General features: G+C 41.6%; 1 protein-coding gene across 1 annotated transcript in view; it reads left to right on the top strand.

Annotated features, from left to right (window-relative positions):
• Nucleotides 1-11,301: 11,301 nt before the first annotated feature.
• Nucleotides 11,302-18,875, top strand: part of slc25a13 (solute carrier family 25 member 13) — a 52,676-nt gene continuing 45,102 nt past the window's right edge. The window contains exons 1-3 of the mRNA XM_073462793.1: nt 11,302-11,317; nt 14,981-15,030; nt 15,195-15,337. Coding sequence (XP_073318894.1) covers nt 11,302-11,317; nt 14,981-15,030; nt 15,195-15,337 — 209 coding nt within the window. The remainder of the gene's footprint in view (nt 11,318-14,980; nt 15,031-15,194; nt 15,338-18,875) is intronic.

The following is an 18,875-nucleotide window of genomic DNA, read 5'->3' as shown; positions in this document are numbered from 1 at the left end:
GCCCCAAAGGACGCTGGCGAATGTCCTATCAAAAGACCAGAGGGCCTTACTGAGGGTCCCTTATAGGACAGCCATCAGTGTCAAGGAGGACTGTGGCTTTTAAGTCACTTCTACCCTAAACTGCCTCAATTAACCAGTATGGACTGACCACAGGCTACTTTTCCAGCTCCATTCATTCTCATCAAAATGATCCTGTTGTTGTCTTGAATTTTTCCTTCCCTTTCTATGGGATCAGAATGAACACAGACAATCAAAAAATATACCAATAATATCATGAGCAAAGTAAAATTCTGTTCACAGTAGTGAACTTTGTATGCCGTGTATGACTAAAGACTATAATGAGGAATTATCAGTTCCATCAGTATTGATCTCTGATTGCTTCTGTTCGTATCATGATGTCGTTCCATCATCTGAACTCCTGCATCCTTCTTATTTAAGCCTTGTGTCAAGCAAAAGCATCAACATTTCGGGAAAAATGCTTTAGTTAGAGTTAGCATAGCTTAGCATAAAAGCTGGAAACAACGGGAAACAGCTAGCCTGCTAGCAAATCTCATTGATGGAAAAATGGAATGAAAAAACCGAAGTGTAAAAGCAACAGTTACTTGTTTTCTGAGCGCTGCCTTTATGTATTTGTGTTTGATTTCCTTCCTTTTATTAAGTCAGATTAACTAATAAACTAATGTATAGACATGGCTGCACAGATCCTGCTCTCTCACTGCAGATTCAGCACAAATCATTCCAAACTCAAGCCACAAAAGCCGAATGACCTTTTATTCTAAAACGAAGAGCAAATGTTGACACGTCTTTGCTCTTTAGAAAACGAAGAAGCCTTCACTTTGACACTACTGCGAACATCCAGCACCGTACTTTGATCTAAAATTTCATACTTGTGGTTATGGGGAACGTAAATATCTAAAATGGAAATATTTTAGCCCACCAAGTTTCACATACAACTAACAGATACAATATCTGGGTTGTATTTCACGCTTTGCTCCAAAAACTCTGTGTGTTTTTGAGTCATCACAGCTCAACTGAAAATGAGGATAAACTCATTCGAGCATGTGAACATGACACTGGATAGTTGAGACGGTGTGGGATCACGCCACAGCCTCACCGTCGCTTAAACCCGTCCGGATTTTAACCCGATCTGACGTGCTGGCACACAGAAAGAAACAGATGGGTATGTTTCAGTTTAACGCTATCCCTGGTGGTTGAATCACTATGAAAACACAAGAGTTTGGTTTGATGTCAGGACGGATTATGAGTGCCCTGTTTCAACTGTGCAGTTTATGACATGATCCATCCCACAGGTCTTTGACAGATATAAGTATAATTTAACAAACGTGAAAAACAGAGCACAGGGAGTGTATGTAGGTAGACTATACCACCCTACAAGGATAAAACAACATGTCTGGTCATAATTGAGTAAAAGACCAGAATCAAACCAGAAATTGATTCACGCTCAGGGTGGGAAGCTTGAATGTAGGGGTAGTAAACATAGGGAATGAACGTAGGGAATATGATGAATCATTATCACCACTTTCTGATTGATCAGAAACTGTAAAGACGCTAGATAGTGAAAATCTGGAAGGACATCGGTCTGTATTTCAAGATTTTGATATCCCATCATTCAGTTAGACAACAGCTAATGTTAGCATTCTATCACCTCCTGGCTAACATTACTGTTTAGTGTTATACGATAGGAACAGTGTCAATTAATTGTAAAATATTGATGCACACTGACCCTGAACGTGACGTCAGAGGAAAAATGGCCGCTGTGTGAATACGGTCTATTGTTTGCGAAGAAACAGAATGGAAATTTGTAAGAACTGGAAAATTCAGGTAAAAAACCCTACTGCAGTGACTGCACTCTGGCTAGGTATGGCTAGCAGGTAAGCTAACCTAAGCGAAAGCAAATTCACCTGCTTTTTTTCTTGTTTTCCTCATTTCATGGAATTGAAAATCTGATTTGATCCTCCAGGATCTTAGTAATTGAGTCTGTTATACCGTATGAATAAGGCCGTAGCAGCTCTTTTTTTAACTTCTAACCCCTTGACTATATCTGTAATGAGTTATGTGATCGGTATGTGGAATATGACACATCATGGACCTTGGTAATATCCCATAAAGACCAATACTGCTCATTTCTCGGCTGATAGTAGCCTACAACCTTCCCGCGCTGTGAAATAACAAACATCGCTGACGAAGAAATTCTTACTGAGTAAATGTTTTGTATCTATTTAACACAAGTCTGATCAGAGTCCAGTACTTTTATCAACACAAAGGGGGGATAATAGCCGCTGTGATTAAGAGTTTATTGTAAACTGAATCAGTGTTGCATGTGAGTCATCCTCGTGCCATCATTAAACCACAATGTGCAACCGAGCCAAATGGCCCTGCGAGGATGGCAGCGTGTTTTTAACAGTGACGTCTGTGGCAACAACACCCCCTGCCGCGTATCCTTCCCGTACGCCCATGATACCTGGCAATTAGGGAGTTTGTTTTCTATTTTTGCTCCTGGTTTTTACCCCCATCCCCTCCCGAACCTCCAATATTTGAACACACCAGATCAGCCATCCACCTGTCCTGCTGCACTTAAAAGCATTGGACAGTGAAGGAAGAGAAATTAACAGGGGGGACAATTTAGACACCGGAGAGGCTTTTTCCGCCAGAGCAATAAAGCACACTTGATGTTATTATCATCTCTGGTGAATTATCAGGCCTCTGATAATTGTAATTAATCAATCATCAGACTCACTCATGCACTCCTATGAAACCCAGCATCGCCGTAGATCAACCTGAGCAGTGTTGACCTATGAGAAATCAATGTGCAGCCATAATTCAAGGCAATAAACTAGAGCTTCTTGATCAAGTAATTAGCGCGCGGATAATTACACTTCACGCAGTTTCTGCATCACAACTACACAAGGGAGGGAAACTGTTGTAGGAAAGAAGTCCATTAAAGACCTTTAACATTCCACAATCCAATTCAAGTGCACATAAAAAGGTTGCAGGACAAACCATCCGCTCAATTCACATCGATCATCTTCACCACATTCAACCAAAAAATCTCACCACTTCACTGTGTGGCCGCGTTCAAAACAATAGCACATGTTTAAAAAGAGAGTTCAATGACAGACAAACTCATAAAATGGGACATAACATTCTCGCTCTCTCTTTTGCTGTCTTTGCCTTTCAGCACTCTCTTTCTCTCTCTGTCTCTCCCTCACACACACACACACACACACACACACACACATCTGGTAAGACTGGGTGGGAGGCCTTGGCCCAGGCACAGTCAACTGGTCCCAGTCCCAACAAGGAAACAATTAATCATGTGTGAGCGGCTGTCTGAGTGTCTGCTCTCTGGACAACAACAACACTCAGCCATTTATCTCCCCTCAAGGCAGGACAGCCAGCCAGCGCACCACACAGGCATGCACTCTCTCATCCTCTCTCTCTCTCTGTCACACACACACACACACACACACACACACGCTGATGTGGAAGAACAAAAATACACACACTTCCAAATAAACTTAAATGTACACATGCACGAAAGAAAAAACACATTAATGCAATACACATTCAACAGCAGATGTGAATGACATTTGGCGATGCACGGACACACACACACTCCCACACAGGTGCTCGCTGTTTTGTCATCCTAATCAGATAGATGTCAGCACTTCCTAATGGCCATGATGACATATACAGGAGCTACATGCTGCTGGCTCACTACAAATCTCCCAGATCAAAGAGAGACTAAAACAACTCAACTTTCCTTCATAATTCATTTGAGAGCGAAGCCTTTTACGGCAGCTGCCTTTGATATTTCAAACTATGTTTGCTGTTCATTACCCAAAAACAGAATGGAAGGAGTGGGGCGTTTCCCTTGCACTCTTCTAAGATGATGGAGCAAACTTGAGTTGACAGTCATTTCATTTCAGGAAATTTAGTCCTCTTTAATTTAACTCTTGGTCTTCCGACGTGGCAAGGCAGGTTAGGAGTGAGCTAAAACAGGCGAGACTTGGTGAAATGAAATCGGAAATTTGTCGTTTATCCCTCAGTGCTGCATCTACCTCAGACAGGGGGTGGTTTGTGAGTTAGGGTGTGTGCATCATGTTGCTTTAAAAGTGTGTATCTACTCTTGTGAATTAGTGTAAGCGGGCGTGCATCTGCATACGTGTTAGTGCATGTCCAACTTTGTGGGGAAAAAAGCGCCCTAAACCTCAAGTGGAGCAAACAAAGAGGCCGGTGTGTGTTTCAGGATGGGGCATCTGGATGGCATCAGGAGGGCCTGGCAGATTGGTAGTGACACAGGTTACTCCTGAGGTCCCTGTAGAGAAACACATCACTGCAGTCTGCAGCAGAAAAGGAGCTTTGAAGCACCACTGAAGAACGCATCTGCATTCCAACAGTTTCATTCAACTATATATTTTTTTATTACACCACCCACCTCTGGCTGAATATAGGGTTGCACTTTTGCAGGTGGACCACTGGTAAGAGTTTGTTTGCAATGACAAACAAGTGAAAATCAGTCAGGAAAAGCCAGCCAAGACAGAATACTTATATTTCATGGATGCAGTGCTGTTGCTAGAAGAATCAGCACTTTGAACATATCACACAGACATAGTTGTCTCACAGTAATAGTTTGACATACTGGGAAATACGCTTATTTGCTTACTTGCTGAGAGCTGCTGGATTTAAAAGATCACGTGATCATGTGGTCTTGTGAATCCATCTTGCCAGGCTTCAAGCATTGTGCTTCTGTCTAAACTACAGTGGTTGAACCAAGCATCCCATGATGATCTTCCAGCAGCTACATGGTTTAGGTGTGACAACCAGTGAGATAAGTGACTGTTTAAAAAGAAAAATGGCTGCTACTCAAGGGGTTCGCATAGATGCTGCTTTAACATCTGTTATATCAGAACTGGAGAGTATATTTCATTGAAAGAAGAGTTAAGAATGGCACTGAAGGGTTTTATCAGTGGAAAAGATACCGTCTCTCAACTGGCTTTGGTGAGAGTTCTACCAATGGGCGAAACTGGTAGTGCTATCCCAGTACATCATATGGTTTGGAAATCTGATTGGTTGAGGTTAGCCTGCAATAGCTTCCTATATCGACTTTGCAACCATCTGGCACGTCAGGTTAAACACTTAGATGCGGAGATAGATACCACTCTCATGATTATATGGTAATTATGAAGCTTATGCTTGCAGATGCTTAGCTTAGCATAGAGACTGAAAACAGTAGGAAACACTTCGGCCAAAGGTAACAAAATCTGCCTACGAGCACCTCTAAAGCTCACTTATTAACAGGTTATATGTTGTTTGCTTAAACTATACAAATAAAAGGCATCATAAGAGGCATTGTGACTGTAAAAACAACATGTTTATGTTTTATGGTGGTTGTGTGCAGGACTGTGCTGGCCAAGAAATATGTGGATTTTGTTAGCGTTGGACAGAGCCAGGCTAGCTGTTCGCCCCTAAATCTAGTCTTTGTGCTAAGCTAACTGGCTGCTTCTTCATATTTACAGCTTACTGTCACTATTCCTGAAACAGGTATTATCCCTCAACATAACAGCTAAGAGATAAGATTAACAGCTAACCGACATCTATAAAACAAATCCCTCCTAAACGTTTCATCACACTCTCCTTTGTAACATTCTAAAACTCCCTACGCCAACTTGAACTTCAATTAAGTCATTTCGACAAATGCGACCACTCTCTCGCTCCTTCCTTCTCTCTCTGTCCAGGTGGCAGCTTGACAGGAAGAGGAACAGGAAAGGACTTAAAGATTTGCTGCTGCGCTCGTTCTCCTTCAAAGACGAATGCCCCTCTGATAATTTCCCACAATGCTCCTTGCATGGAGGCCTCTGTGATCAGTGGTTATGAGAAAGCGCAGGAATCTGACAGATAACTGCCTCAACCAGGGGCACAAGAAAAAAAAAAGAAAAGGAGGTAGGCCTCCTCCTTCTCTGTCTCTACCACCTACTCCCCCGCCCTCATTCCCTCAGCCTGGTCGCTCTGCATTTTGCGGGAAGCATCTGGGTTCATTTATCCCAACCCAGGCAGGCTGGAGGACCCCTGTGCCCTCTCGGGTTGCTCGGGTTGCAGCGTGCTTCAGCGTGGCTCCTTGTTGTTGTGGAAGAGAGGAGCTCGAGCCTGCCCACTAGCCCGTCTGGACCATCTCAAAGCGCCCGTCCACCCCTTCCCCTGTTTCGCCAGGCACCCGGCCCATCCCAGATGCCCTGAAGCATGGTTAGTGTAGCGCTTCATCTGAACTGAAAGATGCTAAACAGATTCATCCAGAAGCTACAGCGAAGACAGCCTGACTTGAGGTTTAGGGGAGTTTCATGGCAGATGGAAAAGAGGGAGAGTCTGCAGAGGAAGCAAAGCTGGTGCTTCAAATAAATGTGTGTGGGTGGGTGTAGGTGGGGCCGATGTTAACTTTACGTGTCTCACATGTTTATGAATGCACACGTCAACATTTGCATAATGAGACAAGCGGATGCACACTACATCCGCAATACGTTTGCAGGAAATGCACTCCCATGTCTCAAGACCGCAGGTGAAATGACTGAGAGGTCCATTCAGCCCTTCTGTTTGGTATAATCCAAAGTCCACTCCGTGCCAGACGTCAGTGCGGGTTATCAGACTGCACAGCTGAATGGAAGCAGAGTGAGTCTGGCTGCTTACTTAAAGTCATTGAGAAGTTATTCAAACACCCAGTTATTATGGTGTAAACAAAGGCGGCTTGTCACACGCTATTACAGATATGGTGTTTACAAGAATGCCACTTTAATGCAGTGCATGTTATGTATGATGATTAAGGATAGTGTTTGACAACCGACTGATTGGGGAAATGAAAGTAGATCATAAGCGGCATTGTTTTGTTGTAAGACAGACAGCGGAGACTATGCAAACAGAGTGAACTCTATTATTTTGCTAATAGGCTCCCTATATGACTGATAAAGAAAGGACATAATAGCTTTTATGTATTAGCACAAATAGTATTTTTTTCCTTATGGGAGAAGTAGTCCACCATAAAAAAGCAATAGAATGTCAAAATATACATAAGAAGTACTTTTCTGTTTTGTACATACTGCATATTAGATGGATTAAATGGCTGGTTTCATAAGAATGGCTATTTTCTTGCTTCATTTCTCTTCTCGCCACCTTCTTGTCCTTTATGCAAAACAGATTTGTCTGAGTCGTCCTTCTATCTGGGCAGGCTGTCTACTGTGTGGTTTCTGTGACATTTCTAAGTTATATAAAATTCCCACTTTGGCAAGTGTGAAGTTTGCAATGGTTTCTCATTGCACAATGGAATGAATTTGTGTTATTTTCAAATGCTGCGCACAACTGGAACAACTCTGGCATCAATCTTGTTTCTTACATGAAACCTATTTAATTCGAGGGGAAATAACGTGGTTATAATTAAGTGGTTGCAGGTTTGTAGCCACCGTGTCCATCAGAAGCCATGCATCCTGCTGATGTTTCCTTGAGCAAGCGACAGATCTGATTAAGAACATCAGCTAAAGTTGTACAAAACAAAAAGTGATTCTTGGATGAATTAAGATGTGGTTTGTCAAGGCCACCCAACTGGGGACATATAATTTGTTTTTGCCATTCTTGATGGGAAATAAAGCCCATTTATCTCCACCTTTAACTGTTTTTAGTTTAAAATAATTGTGCTCACGGAGTTAATAAATCAAAGTCACAAACAGCTCATTATATGGCCAACAAGCTCATAAAAAACACATTTCTCCAGTTTGCCGTAAGCTATTTTTGACTCAACTCTGCATCCTGGCATTTAACCTTTCATGCTCTGTACTACAGCTGCCATTTTTGACTAATATTTAAAAGATAAATCTTACATTATTTGACAGTATTCTTGTTGAAAAATCCCATTAAAAGACCCAAACTAACAATGTGTTCATCCATGTCTCAATACTCTCTGACTTCCTTAACTTATCAGTGGAACTCAACCCCGAAGCCATGGAGTGCCACAGAAATGAGTCCCCAAACCAGGAAATAAGTTGGCACTTTTTCACTTCCTGTTCCCTCCTCTTGAAGTCAATGGTTTTTTTTGAATGGGTTTTCAGTTAGATGCCTGAAATAAGGTCTGTGGTTCACACAAGCTTGAGATATTTTCACGTTTTGTTCTTCAACATAAACTATGTCAGTAAATATTCCAAGTAAAGTATTTATGTGTCTTTCAAAAGGCGGTTGCTAACAAGCTGCTTTATGAGACTATAGAGGTTGTTGGAGGCATTTAACATAGACGCATCATTTATTTCAGATCAGTGTTATGGGGTATGGCAAAGGCAAAATCTGCAGTTTTAGAAATTTTCAGTTCACTCATATTGGTTAGCATGTATGACGCGTACTGTCAAAAACTAATGAAATCTTGCACCTTGAACACAACCCATTTACAGATGCAACAGTATAATACAGTACAATTTACCATTGACCCATGTTCTACATCAACCCTAGGAAACTATTTTGGCAGGAAGTGACAGATCAATACATTTCTAAGTTGATTCCTCATTTTTACTCTTCTGTTTTTTGCTTTGTCTCCCCATCCCATACATTTACAAATGACAATAGGAATAGAAAGTATTCTTGAATTGTGAAAAACAGGACAAAGCCATTGCCACAAGCGGCCTCTTTTTTTTTTCAGGTCAGAAATGTCTTACAAATTTGAATCTCATTACCATGTCATGAATACGTCTTTGGGAATCCATTAGGCATTTCCTGCCTAAAACTACAATGAGAATTCACACTCAAGCTAAAAAGAAAAGAAAGAGAGGGGGAATGAGAATAAAGCCTGGGCGAGAACATTACTGTAAAGCTGTTTTAGCTTTTTCAGTCCACTTAAGAGGAGGCAGAAAAAAAAAGATGTGAGTGACTGACAGATGATAGCAATAAAAGTAAGAACAAACTGGCCATTTTACTGCGGTAGGGCCATTTGAGAAGGGATTATTAACTTGTCAGCATTTCAAACCGAGACACAACTTTTTCTCCCCCAAAACACATCCCCATGTCTCTGTTACTTTTATTAGAAAGTCTTTAAACCTTTTGACCCCAGAGGGCCTCCGTTATTGGCTGTTAATAGGGAAGCGCTGGTCAGTGGGGAGACCCTAAGTGCCCTATTAATCATTTGTTTAGAGCTCGGGCCTATTTTGGAAGCACTGTGTTTAGTGTGGGGTTAAAAATAGCAGGAGGCAGATTGAGATGGCCGTCCGCCACTCATCATTCAAGCTGTCAGGACACGTGGGCCCTTGGGGACGTGGGCAGGAGACCCCTCGAGCCACCGAAGTTCAAAGGTCGGGAGGTTTATCATTATTACCCACATACCCCGTGGCGCTTGACAGAATCATTGTTTGTTTGATTTCTAAAAATAGAGGCTGAATTTCTCTTCTAAAAAAGGTAATTTTTAAAGAATTTTTCCACATAAACAGTCAAGAGTTTCATGTCAAAAACTGCTAGACATGGTAGTTTACATGTCTCAAGTAAATTTTGCAGTTCATGAATAATACACGAGCAAAGCAAATGCTGCTACATGCTTCCTACACCAAATGCCACAAGTAAGTGAGTTGTTTGCCGGCAGATTGACAGTGATGGGAAATAAAATGTCATGGGATCAAATCATTAATCTTGTCAAATATTGTCATATGACAGGGGAAAATACAGGTGTGGAGATTGCATCGGCTGATAAAACATTACTTACAGCCATTTTTCCAATAAGCAATGGACTCAGTGCTGTCAATATTTGGAGGGGATGCGAGGTATGCCCTAGCGAAGGCCATTTTGCAAGGAGCAGAGAGCCTGCTGGGAAAAATACAGTGGTTCATGCTGGGTCTCCGGGAAGCTGAAAAGCCACCGGCAAAAAGCTATGAATTATTTTGAGCGCAAAATACATTTTCTTTGAAGACTGTCGGGCCATTAGAGCCCTTTTGCTCCCTTTTAAATTGTTTTTATGCTGTGAGTAATGTTAACCTTTGCTTTTGTAGTCATGAAATTCTCTCTGCACCTTTTTCCCTCCTGGCACAAAGCACAGATGGGCTGGAAAAGCTGGAAATAAAGTATAGGAACCATTTACTGCAAGGAAAGAATAGGTGTGGGGAAGGAACTACGGCTTTTATTCCGACGTCTGCAGACCTCTGTTTCTTAGTACAGCGGAGACTCACTGTGCATAAGAATAAACCCACACGGTTATTTCTGTGTTATCATGTGTAATATATAATAAAGCTTGGGGCAAAGATTGCAGCTGAAACTTTTAAATACTTTGCTGCTGCCGGAGGCCAAAAATCACGTGCTGTTGAGTATGATGGTGATTTTTTTTCAAGAGGGAGGAAGTGGTCAAGTTGTTTACATGATCATTGTGGATGGGCCCCCGGGCACAGACACATAAAAGTCCCCATCTCTTAATACCATCGCAGCCCCCTCACATTGTTAGCAGTCACTTTGCATGCTTTACACATTAAATCTCAACTCTAAGGTTTTGTTGTTGGTTAAAACATTTTTTTGCCCATGCTTTGGATAAAGAGAGGCCCCTATCACTCCTTTTCATGGATAAAAAATCCAGTACAGCCTACTATCGCATGCAAAATATTAATTCTATTATATTCTGTTGATATCTTTGTCAACAGAAACGTATGATAAAGATTCCTTCAAGCAAGGATGTTTGAATTGCTTTAGTAGTTTCTAATGTAGACTTACTATAGTCTAAGTATGCATTGTGTAGCTGTATAAGGGAATTTTAAACCAAAATATCACAAAAAATAGTACAAGATGAGACAGCTGATGCTCTATAGTGAAAAATCAGGAGTACTAAAGTGACCTGTGCCCTGGAGCCCTAATGAGAAATGCTTATTAAAATCAATTCTAACATATGATCTTGCTCGGGGGCCCCAAGACACCTTGGGCTCCTGGGTCTGTGTCTTGTAGGCTCATTCAGTAATCCATGCACAACATATCCAGGGACTGGGGCAGGAGGTGATAATAGACAGGATAACATTAAATGCCATCTTCATGTAGTTGGTATGTAAAGTGTATAACAAGACACCAGGGCAGAAGTAACTCTCTCTCACGCTTACATGGATCAGTATACTGTATGTATGAGACGTGCAGAAGACACTGACCACTTGACCTCTCGTGCCCCCACCGTGCACCACGTGCGCAGCTGATCCTCTCTCATCCTCCTTTCACTGCACCGGCGCGTGATCTCCATGGGAACGTCGTCACGCAGGAGGAAGTGAACGGGACTGTCTGACAGCGAGCTTGCTTAGCATGGCAGCAAAGGTAAGCTGGAGACTTTTTAACACATCAGTTTCTCCTCCTTCCGGGGGGCTGTCGCCTTGTCGGTGATGTGCTCGGTCCTCGGAGTGTCTGCTCCGGAGCTCTCCGCCCGCTAGGATGTCTGGCCGGGGGGGTCGTTAACTGCCGGTTAGCCTGCTAAGAGGATGTGCTAGAGGTTACCAGTGGACACAAGGGCGTAGGTTTGGTCTCAGCTTTGGTAGTGACATTACCAGGGGTGGACTGGGACAAAAATTCAGCTCTGGCATTTTCTGTCCAGACCAGCCCACTATATTATCAGCGGACACCACGAAGAAGTCCACAAATCTCGTGGCGTCCTTTCTCACACATACTACAAAGGAGAGTCATATTCCTTGATAGCAGTTAACAAATAAAGCACGTAGCTATGAACTCAAGGACTAAAACTGACAGCTATAGCAATCAACCAATCAATCTTTGTTCATTATAGTGTCAAATCACAACAGAAGTTATGTTATGACCAGGGGTGGGACGAGACTAACGGGAAGAACCCAAAACCAGAGACGGGGTGGAGTTTTTCTCACATCATTACTTACATTTGCACAACAGTTGGTGCATTTCTCAAAACAATTAGTACAAACTGCAAAACCTTGTTGATAACCTGCAAAAGCATGTCACATGCTCAAAATAGAGGTCATTCCTCAAAACCAAGTATTCCTATCAATGAAAGTGTGTGTGTCATAAAAAAAAGTCCTGACACCATCATTTATGAACAAGGTAGTCAAATGGCTTTGTCGTGTTTTCATTAGGACACTTTACTAGTGTTTCCCAATGCAAAAAAGCCAGATCTTTGTGACCTGAAAATGCTCAAGACTATACACTAACACTATACACAGCCATTTGAAAACTACAGTAAAAGTAACACATTTACACACAAATTATACCTATTAGATAGTTATCACCTCAGTAAACAATAAATGAATTGAAAGATTACAATAAATTCAATGGTAAATATTGCAAATTAAATTTATTATTTGCTATAGGTTTACTTGTGTTTTGTATCTCTGTTTACAGCTCATCAGGCCACGTGAATGTTTACTGTTGCTATGGCAACAAGAGACCGCTGACGTTAGCATCTGTTAGCTAGCTTAGCTAAATCATCTGAACAATAGTAACCCATAATATCACAATTCGGCGTATTTGAACAAAATCAACCACAACTACCAACAGTCACAGCCCTTTAACTCTGGGCTGATGTGCTGCCACATGTTAGATTGTCAAAGTTAGAAAATAACGACTTCAGTCCCTGAGGAGCTACGTTAGCATTAGCGGCAGCTGCGTTAGCATTAGCGGCAGCTACGTTAGCATTAGCGGCAGCTGCGTTCATCAGTATGCAGTTAGTGAGGTCGCATCACATTCAATGTAAAAACGTTTTTTTACTTTGTTTTGGACATGTCTCAAACATTTAGCCGAGCCAGCCCCAGGCTGACGTTACTGACCCTGTCTGCCTCCACTCGCTCATCATCGTCAGGTCCTCCTCCCTCGTCTCCCGGCGCAGCAGCACCTGTGGCTGCTGGCGGGTCGGTGTCACTGGTCCCGGCACCAAAAAGCTCCGTCAACTTCGCACATTTAGCAGCCTCCACCTCCAGAGACTTCAACTTTTTAATCGCTGTTTCTCAGCTGTTTCTTCCTCTTATCCATTTCAAGTAGCGGACACAGTTTGGAAGATGCTCACTACTACCACTCACTAACGTTACTACTGGCTCAGCAGCAGACAAATATTGGTAGTGACTATTTTGCAATCCTCGAACATTGGTTGTGACATGTCACGACCATCTATATAGAAACCTACGCCCATGAGTGGACACACGGCAATGACATTGAGGCTTTACTGTAGCCGGTTAGCTAGTTAACGCTAACTAACTTAAAGTGCATTTCTCTAATGGTTACCAAGTCAAACTTGCTGAGCTGTAGCTTCAGCAATGGCGTAGAGCTCAGTTATGATACTGTTGCTGCTATTTGTTTTGTTTAACACTTTGGGCCCCGTGTCCGGTTTACTGGACTGTCTCTGTCAGAAGTAACCGGTAACCTTTCACAAAGTAACGTTAATCAACTTACCGGTGCCAGGAGTCGTTTCACTGCCTTGTCCTTGTGTGTATACAACCAATGGACTATGTTTAGAGAAGGGTTTAAATTACACACACTCATGATGTACTATACACAACTTCTTATCTGGATCATCTAATAGTTCTGTACCTATGGAAGCCCATTTGCGCCAGTTAAAGAAAACATAAATAAAACGTAGCCTTGATTTAAAAAAACAAAAACAAACCCAATTGTAAGGCATAATTATGAGAGAAAAGTCAAAACCACGAGATAGAAAGTCATTAGTATGAGATAAAAGTTGAAATTATGAGAAAAAAGTGATGATTCTGAGATGAAATGCTGAAATTCTGCAATATAAAGTCATAATTATGAGATGAAAAGTCATAATTGTGCAATCAAAAGTTGAAATTGTTAAATAAGAAGTCAAAATCATGAGGTAAATGTTGGCATTTTATCCAATCACACATCCAATTATGACTTATCTCATTATTTCACCTTTTTATCTCTTAATTCTGTTTTTTTAATCTCAAAATTGAAATAATATTAATACTCAATAATTATTTATAATAATATTGAATTGTCTTCAACCAGAACTTCCATAATTTACAGCCCCTTTGCTTTCTGGTGTTTAGAATATTACCCCAGAAACAGCATTATGGTCTACACAGCAGTTCCCAACCAGGGGGTCCGGACCCACAAAGTGGTCGCAATTTAAATCTGAGGGGTCGTAAAGTGATTGAGGAGATGGAGAAGACATTACAAGAAAACTAGAAACATTTTTCCACACAAAATATGTGAAATAGCTAGAGCCCGACCGATATATCTGGTGGCCGATATTGGTTTATCAGAGATATATCGATATCTGTATCTGTATCTGTATCTATATCGTATACGTATGTTGTGCGATATGAGCTGACATGAAAACTATTTTACAGAACAATACAGAAACAGATGATCACTGAAGTTTACTGTTTCAGTATCATTTTGGGCAATAAGTTTTATGGTTTAACTGTAAAATATCTTTCCTCCATTACATACGTATCTTTGCCAAGTGTTTGAGGGATCATTGCAAAAAATGTGTATTAATGTTTATATTCTGTGTATATAAGAATATCAGCCCGTATGACAGTATCTGAATTTCTGAATCTAAACTCAAGTTTTCCTTGAACTTTCTAAGTTTACTGCCCTTTTCAGTGACTGGAACTTGCTCAGTTATCATCACATGACCTGCAGAGCAACTTCATGTGATGACACCTGAGCAAGTTCCCCAGAGTGATCCAGAGAGCTCCATAATAAGTGAGAGTAAATTAACCTTGAGTTTAGAATATTTAATCTGAGATATGTGTTCCCAAAGAATGAATCTCAAAGCTCAAAATTATATTTAATTGAGTTTTTTTGTAATCTTTCTCTTTGATCATGAAGTACTGGGTATGTTTACATCTTCAGGCCCCTCAAAGTACTCAAATTAAACATGTCTGAACTGCTGTTCTGTCCTGTTTCTCAAACAGCGGTGCAAAATGAGCTGTTGTATTCACTTGGCGTATCAAAGTCGTATTCACAAAATGTTCACTTATTGTCTTGCAGGCAGGTCTGCCTAGGAGGGCCGACCCCACTGAGTTGAAAGCCATTTTTGAAAAGGTAGGATTTTACCTATGTATTCTTTTTTGTTTTTCTCTTTTGTGTTCGCTCTCTTATCAAAGAAGCTTTTCACTTGCCATTCGATTTACGTTTGTTTCCTTTTCGATCAGATTCTAAAGCTCAGCGTGCGTCCTTGCATCTTGCGTCTGTTTTTCTCTTTACAGTATGCCAGCGTCAAGAAGAATGACGAGTGCTTCATGTCGCCGCAGGACTTTGTGAGCCGTTTCCTCCATGCCCACACAGATATCCGACTGTCAGACGAGGCCACGAATCTGCTGGCTGGAGTTGTGGATCAGAAGAAAGATGGGTTGGTGCTCTGATATTTCTCTTTTAATAGGATCTTTTGTTTCACATAAATGAACGCGTTGGTACAATGGGTTTAAAACAGAATTTATCAGATGATTGTTGCACCTTGGAGGATTTACTTGACTGTGATACAAAGAGGGCACATATAGTCATAGATTCTTTACAAAATGACAGAAATAGAGGATCAACAACAGTTCCCATGAGGATTGACATCATTATAGTTTGAAAATATCTGTGGCAGAAGTTGCTGTGAAATTGCTGTGCTTCTGCATCTCTATTTAAGCCACAAATTTATCTCTTCTCATTAATATCAAGCCAACTGCTAAGTAGTGAGCTAATGAAGGACTCTTATTAAAGCTATCAGTACATGTATTATGTATCCCTTTGATCTCGTGTGACTACCTTTCTAGTGTTATTTTGCATTTTATAAACAAACCTATGACTGAATCCTTTGGTGTAAAAAAAATCACAGAGGGATGCTCATACTTGAATTATATAGCAAAGAGACATCAAACCACCAAAGGGCCCTTTCAGGTGTTTCCTTCTTTGTAGATATACCCCCAATTTCACACTTACTCCTCCCCCCATCCCCATCACCCCTGTTTTTTACATTAATATGTATGTATTTAATGATACATAATGATGGGTAATAAAATGTTAGGGTAAGTCAAAAAAGATAAAAAAAACAAAAAAAAATACACATTGCCATGGTAACCACCTGAGCTTCTACAAAGAGCAAAGTGCACATGGGTGCGTAGTTTCATGTTATTACATCTGCTTTAAGGTGTGTGTGACTGTTTGTGTGTGTGTGTGTGTGTGCAGAGGATGGTGAGATGGAGTAGTGGGGGTTTTGGAATTGGAAAAAAGAGAGAGCAAGGCAGCCACACACGCACGCACGCACACACAGACATAAAAAAAACACACACATGCACTGTAATTGCCCATGCTATTCAGGAGCACTCGGTTGCATTGTGTGGCTTTGGAGCAGGATAAATGGTGGCCGTGGCATCAGGGTAAATCTATTAGGAACCCATGGCCCAGGCTTTGTATCTAAACCTCATTTTGGTTTTGTGGAGGGGAATGGAAATGATACGGGGGCAAAACAGGGTAAAAAAAAAAGTCTGTTTCGACCTTGGTTTGGATGTGATTCCTTTTTCTTTTTTCTTTTTTTTACAGTTGACATTGTAAAGGCCTTATGATGCTCATATTGTGTGATGTGTTATTTTCCTCCTGAACTTTGATAGATAAATGATTTGATGAGACAGAGTCTAGATGATTATTCTGCAGACCTGTGTGTCGTGAGCACAAAACAAAATGGATATAGAAAAGTAGAGACGCGGCAACATCAGCGCCGTGAGCGCTAGCTGGGGACATGAATGCATTGTTTTTCAAGCGCTCATCCGTGCAGACCTTATGAAAAGAACAGGCGCAAGACAAAACAAACCACTTTAGTGTTCCGATCTCATGCAAATCTGTTTGCGAACAATAAGATTTGGTTGGTATATGAGTGTAGTATATTCCAAGCTAGTGCGCCTGCTGCTGTTTTTGCCAGGTAGGACTCCATTTCGGCAAGATGAGTCAGGGGTAATAGATTTAGCAGGGGGTCGGACGGCAGGCAGCGTGCTCGCTTACTTTTCTTTTGGAGTGTATCTCTGTGAAAGAAATTTAACTTAGATGTGTTGTTTGAGTGTGTATGTGAGTGTGTGTGTGGGGGGATGTAAACAGTGAAAATGCATTTGTCTGCCTCCCCCCTCTGCGACTGTGTAAATCAGGGGATATAGTGACAGTCGTAACAATCTGTTATGTGGAAATCACTTTTCTCCCTCTTATTCTTGCCGCTCCCAGTGAGACAGAGAGACAGATAAAGAGTAGATAGATAAAGAGAGAGAGAAAGAAAGAAAGCGTTTGGAGGGTAGAGGGTCTCAATTTCCAGGAATCAAATGTTTTGTGTATGTGTGCACTGACATACAGAACTAAAAGATGGTTTAAAGATTTTCCTCCTTCACCCAACATACTTATGTCCTCTCTTTTTTCGCCTTTGACTTTCTTTGCATTTCTCCGCCCTCATCATCACTCTCTCTTCACTCTCTTACATACCACGATGCACTCTGAGCTCCCTCCGTTTGGTTTTGGCTCCGACTCCCTACCTCTCTGCCTCTCTCTGTGCCTTCTTCCCTCTGATATTTTGATAGAAGCATCTGTTCAAGTGTGAAAAAACCCACTTCCCCATAGACTCTTAAAAAAAACAGGGAAAAAAAAACTTTGTTAAGGGAGCGTGCTGGGAAAATAGCAGTCTGCCAGCCGCTGTGGACATTCTGGACTCGGACTTGGACCGGTGGGTGTCCACTCTTCGAAACCGAACAGATACTGGCAGATAGCACTCACCTGGGTGTGTGTATGTGTGTGTGTGCACAAATGCTCTAGGTGGGTGGAAGGCTGTCAGTAACAATGCCAAGATGCCAGGGACAGGGGATTATTGAAGCCCCTCTAGGCCCCTCTCTCCCGCTACTATCAACGAAGGAGAGCTGTCTTTCTATCAGCTGGGCCTAACCAACACCATGCATTTACGTTACTTGTAAACAATGTTTCCAAGCCTGGTTTTCGGTTCAGAGGAGTGTATTTAGATGCCCGCTGAGAGGAGATAGAGATAAAAGCTGGGTGACAAAGATGAGATAAAAAACAAACAAAAATATATGAAATATAGGGTGGAGTTCTGATGCCGGACAGATGTATCACAGACAGTTTAAATTGTATTGTATCTGCACCCTAACAAAAACATCATTCAGCTGTCATCTATAGAAGCACATGATAGAATCAAGTCTTGTGTGCTACATCTCTCGGCTGACACATGTCACGGATATGTCTGCACAAGATTTAACAAAATCACAGGAGTAAAGTAAGTAAGTACACAGAACACTGAGGAGATGCCATGCGCTAGTATCACATTAGCACTGTCTCCAAAGTTCATCCCGGGCTGCGTACATGTATCGGGCAGCCCTGGATGCACGCCATAGCAGTTGATGGTTGGGAGATGCTGTCGGTTAATTTGATTATTGAGTGTCTCGTTGGGGTTGCGTCCACAAAGCAAAAAAATGGCTCCCCCTTCTGTGGGTAATCATTTTGCAGTCGTCATGGCGCTGCTAATCAACCATCATAAGCTTCATCCCCGGCTACAAAGCAGTGTGTAAATGCTCACGTGGACTGCTTCCCGTGTGTGTGTGTGTGTGTGTGTTATGGAGATGCCCCCTGGATCTTGTCTGGGCTCCTTGGTCTAAATCGTGGTCCAATCCCTTCATGATCAGCAGCCCTCTCAGTTACACTAATATGCTGATTATCAACGTCTGGGAAAACACAGACGGGACGACCGGGTGTGCATGTAAACTGATGCGTGTAAAAAAGAAGGGATCTGACTTTTTCCCTCGGTTCTGCCCCAGAACTAGTGCTGCACAAAATGGTATAAAGAAATCATACTGCATTTACTATATTACATATATACATACAATATGCATATATTACATTTGCAATATGAGTCATGATTA

The sequence above is a fragment of the Pagrus major genome, chromosome 3 (genome assembly GCF_040436345.1).
Source record: "Pagrus major chromosome 3, Pma_NU_1.0".
Classification (NCBI taxonomy): domain Eukaryota; kingdom Metazoa; phylum Chordata; class Actinopteri; order Spariformes; family Sparidae; genus Pagrus; species Pagrus major.
Note: the sequence above shows the minus strand (reverse complement) of the source record. Positions and strands in the feature narration are given on the sequence as shown.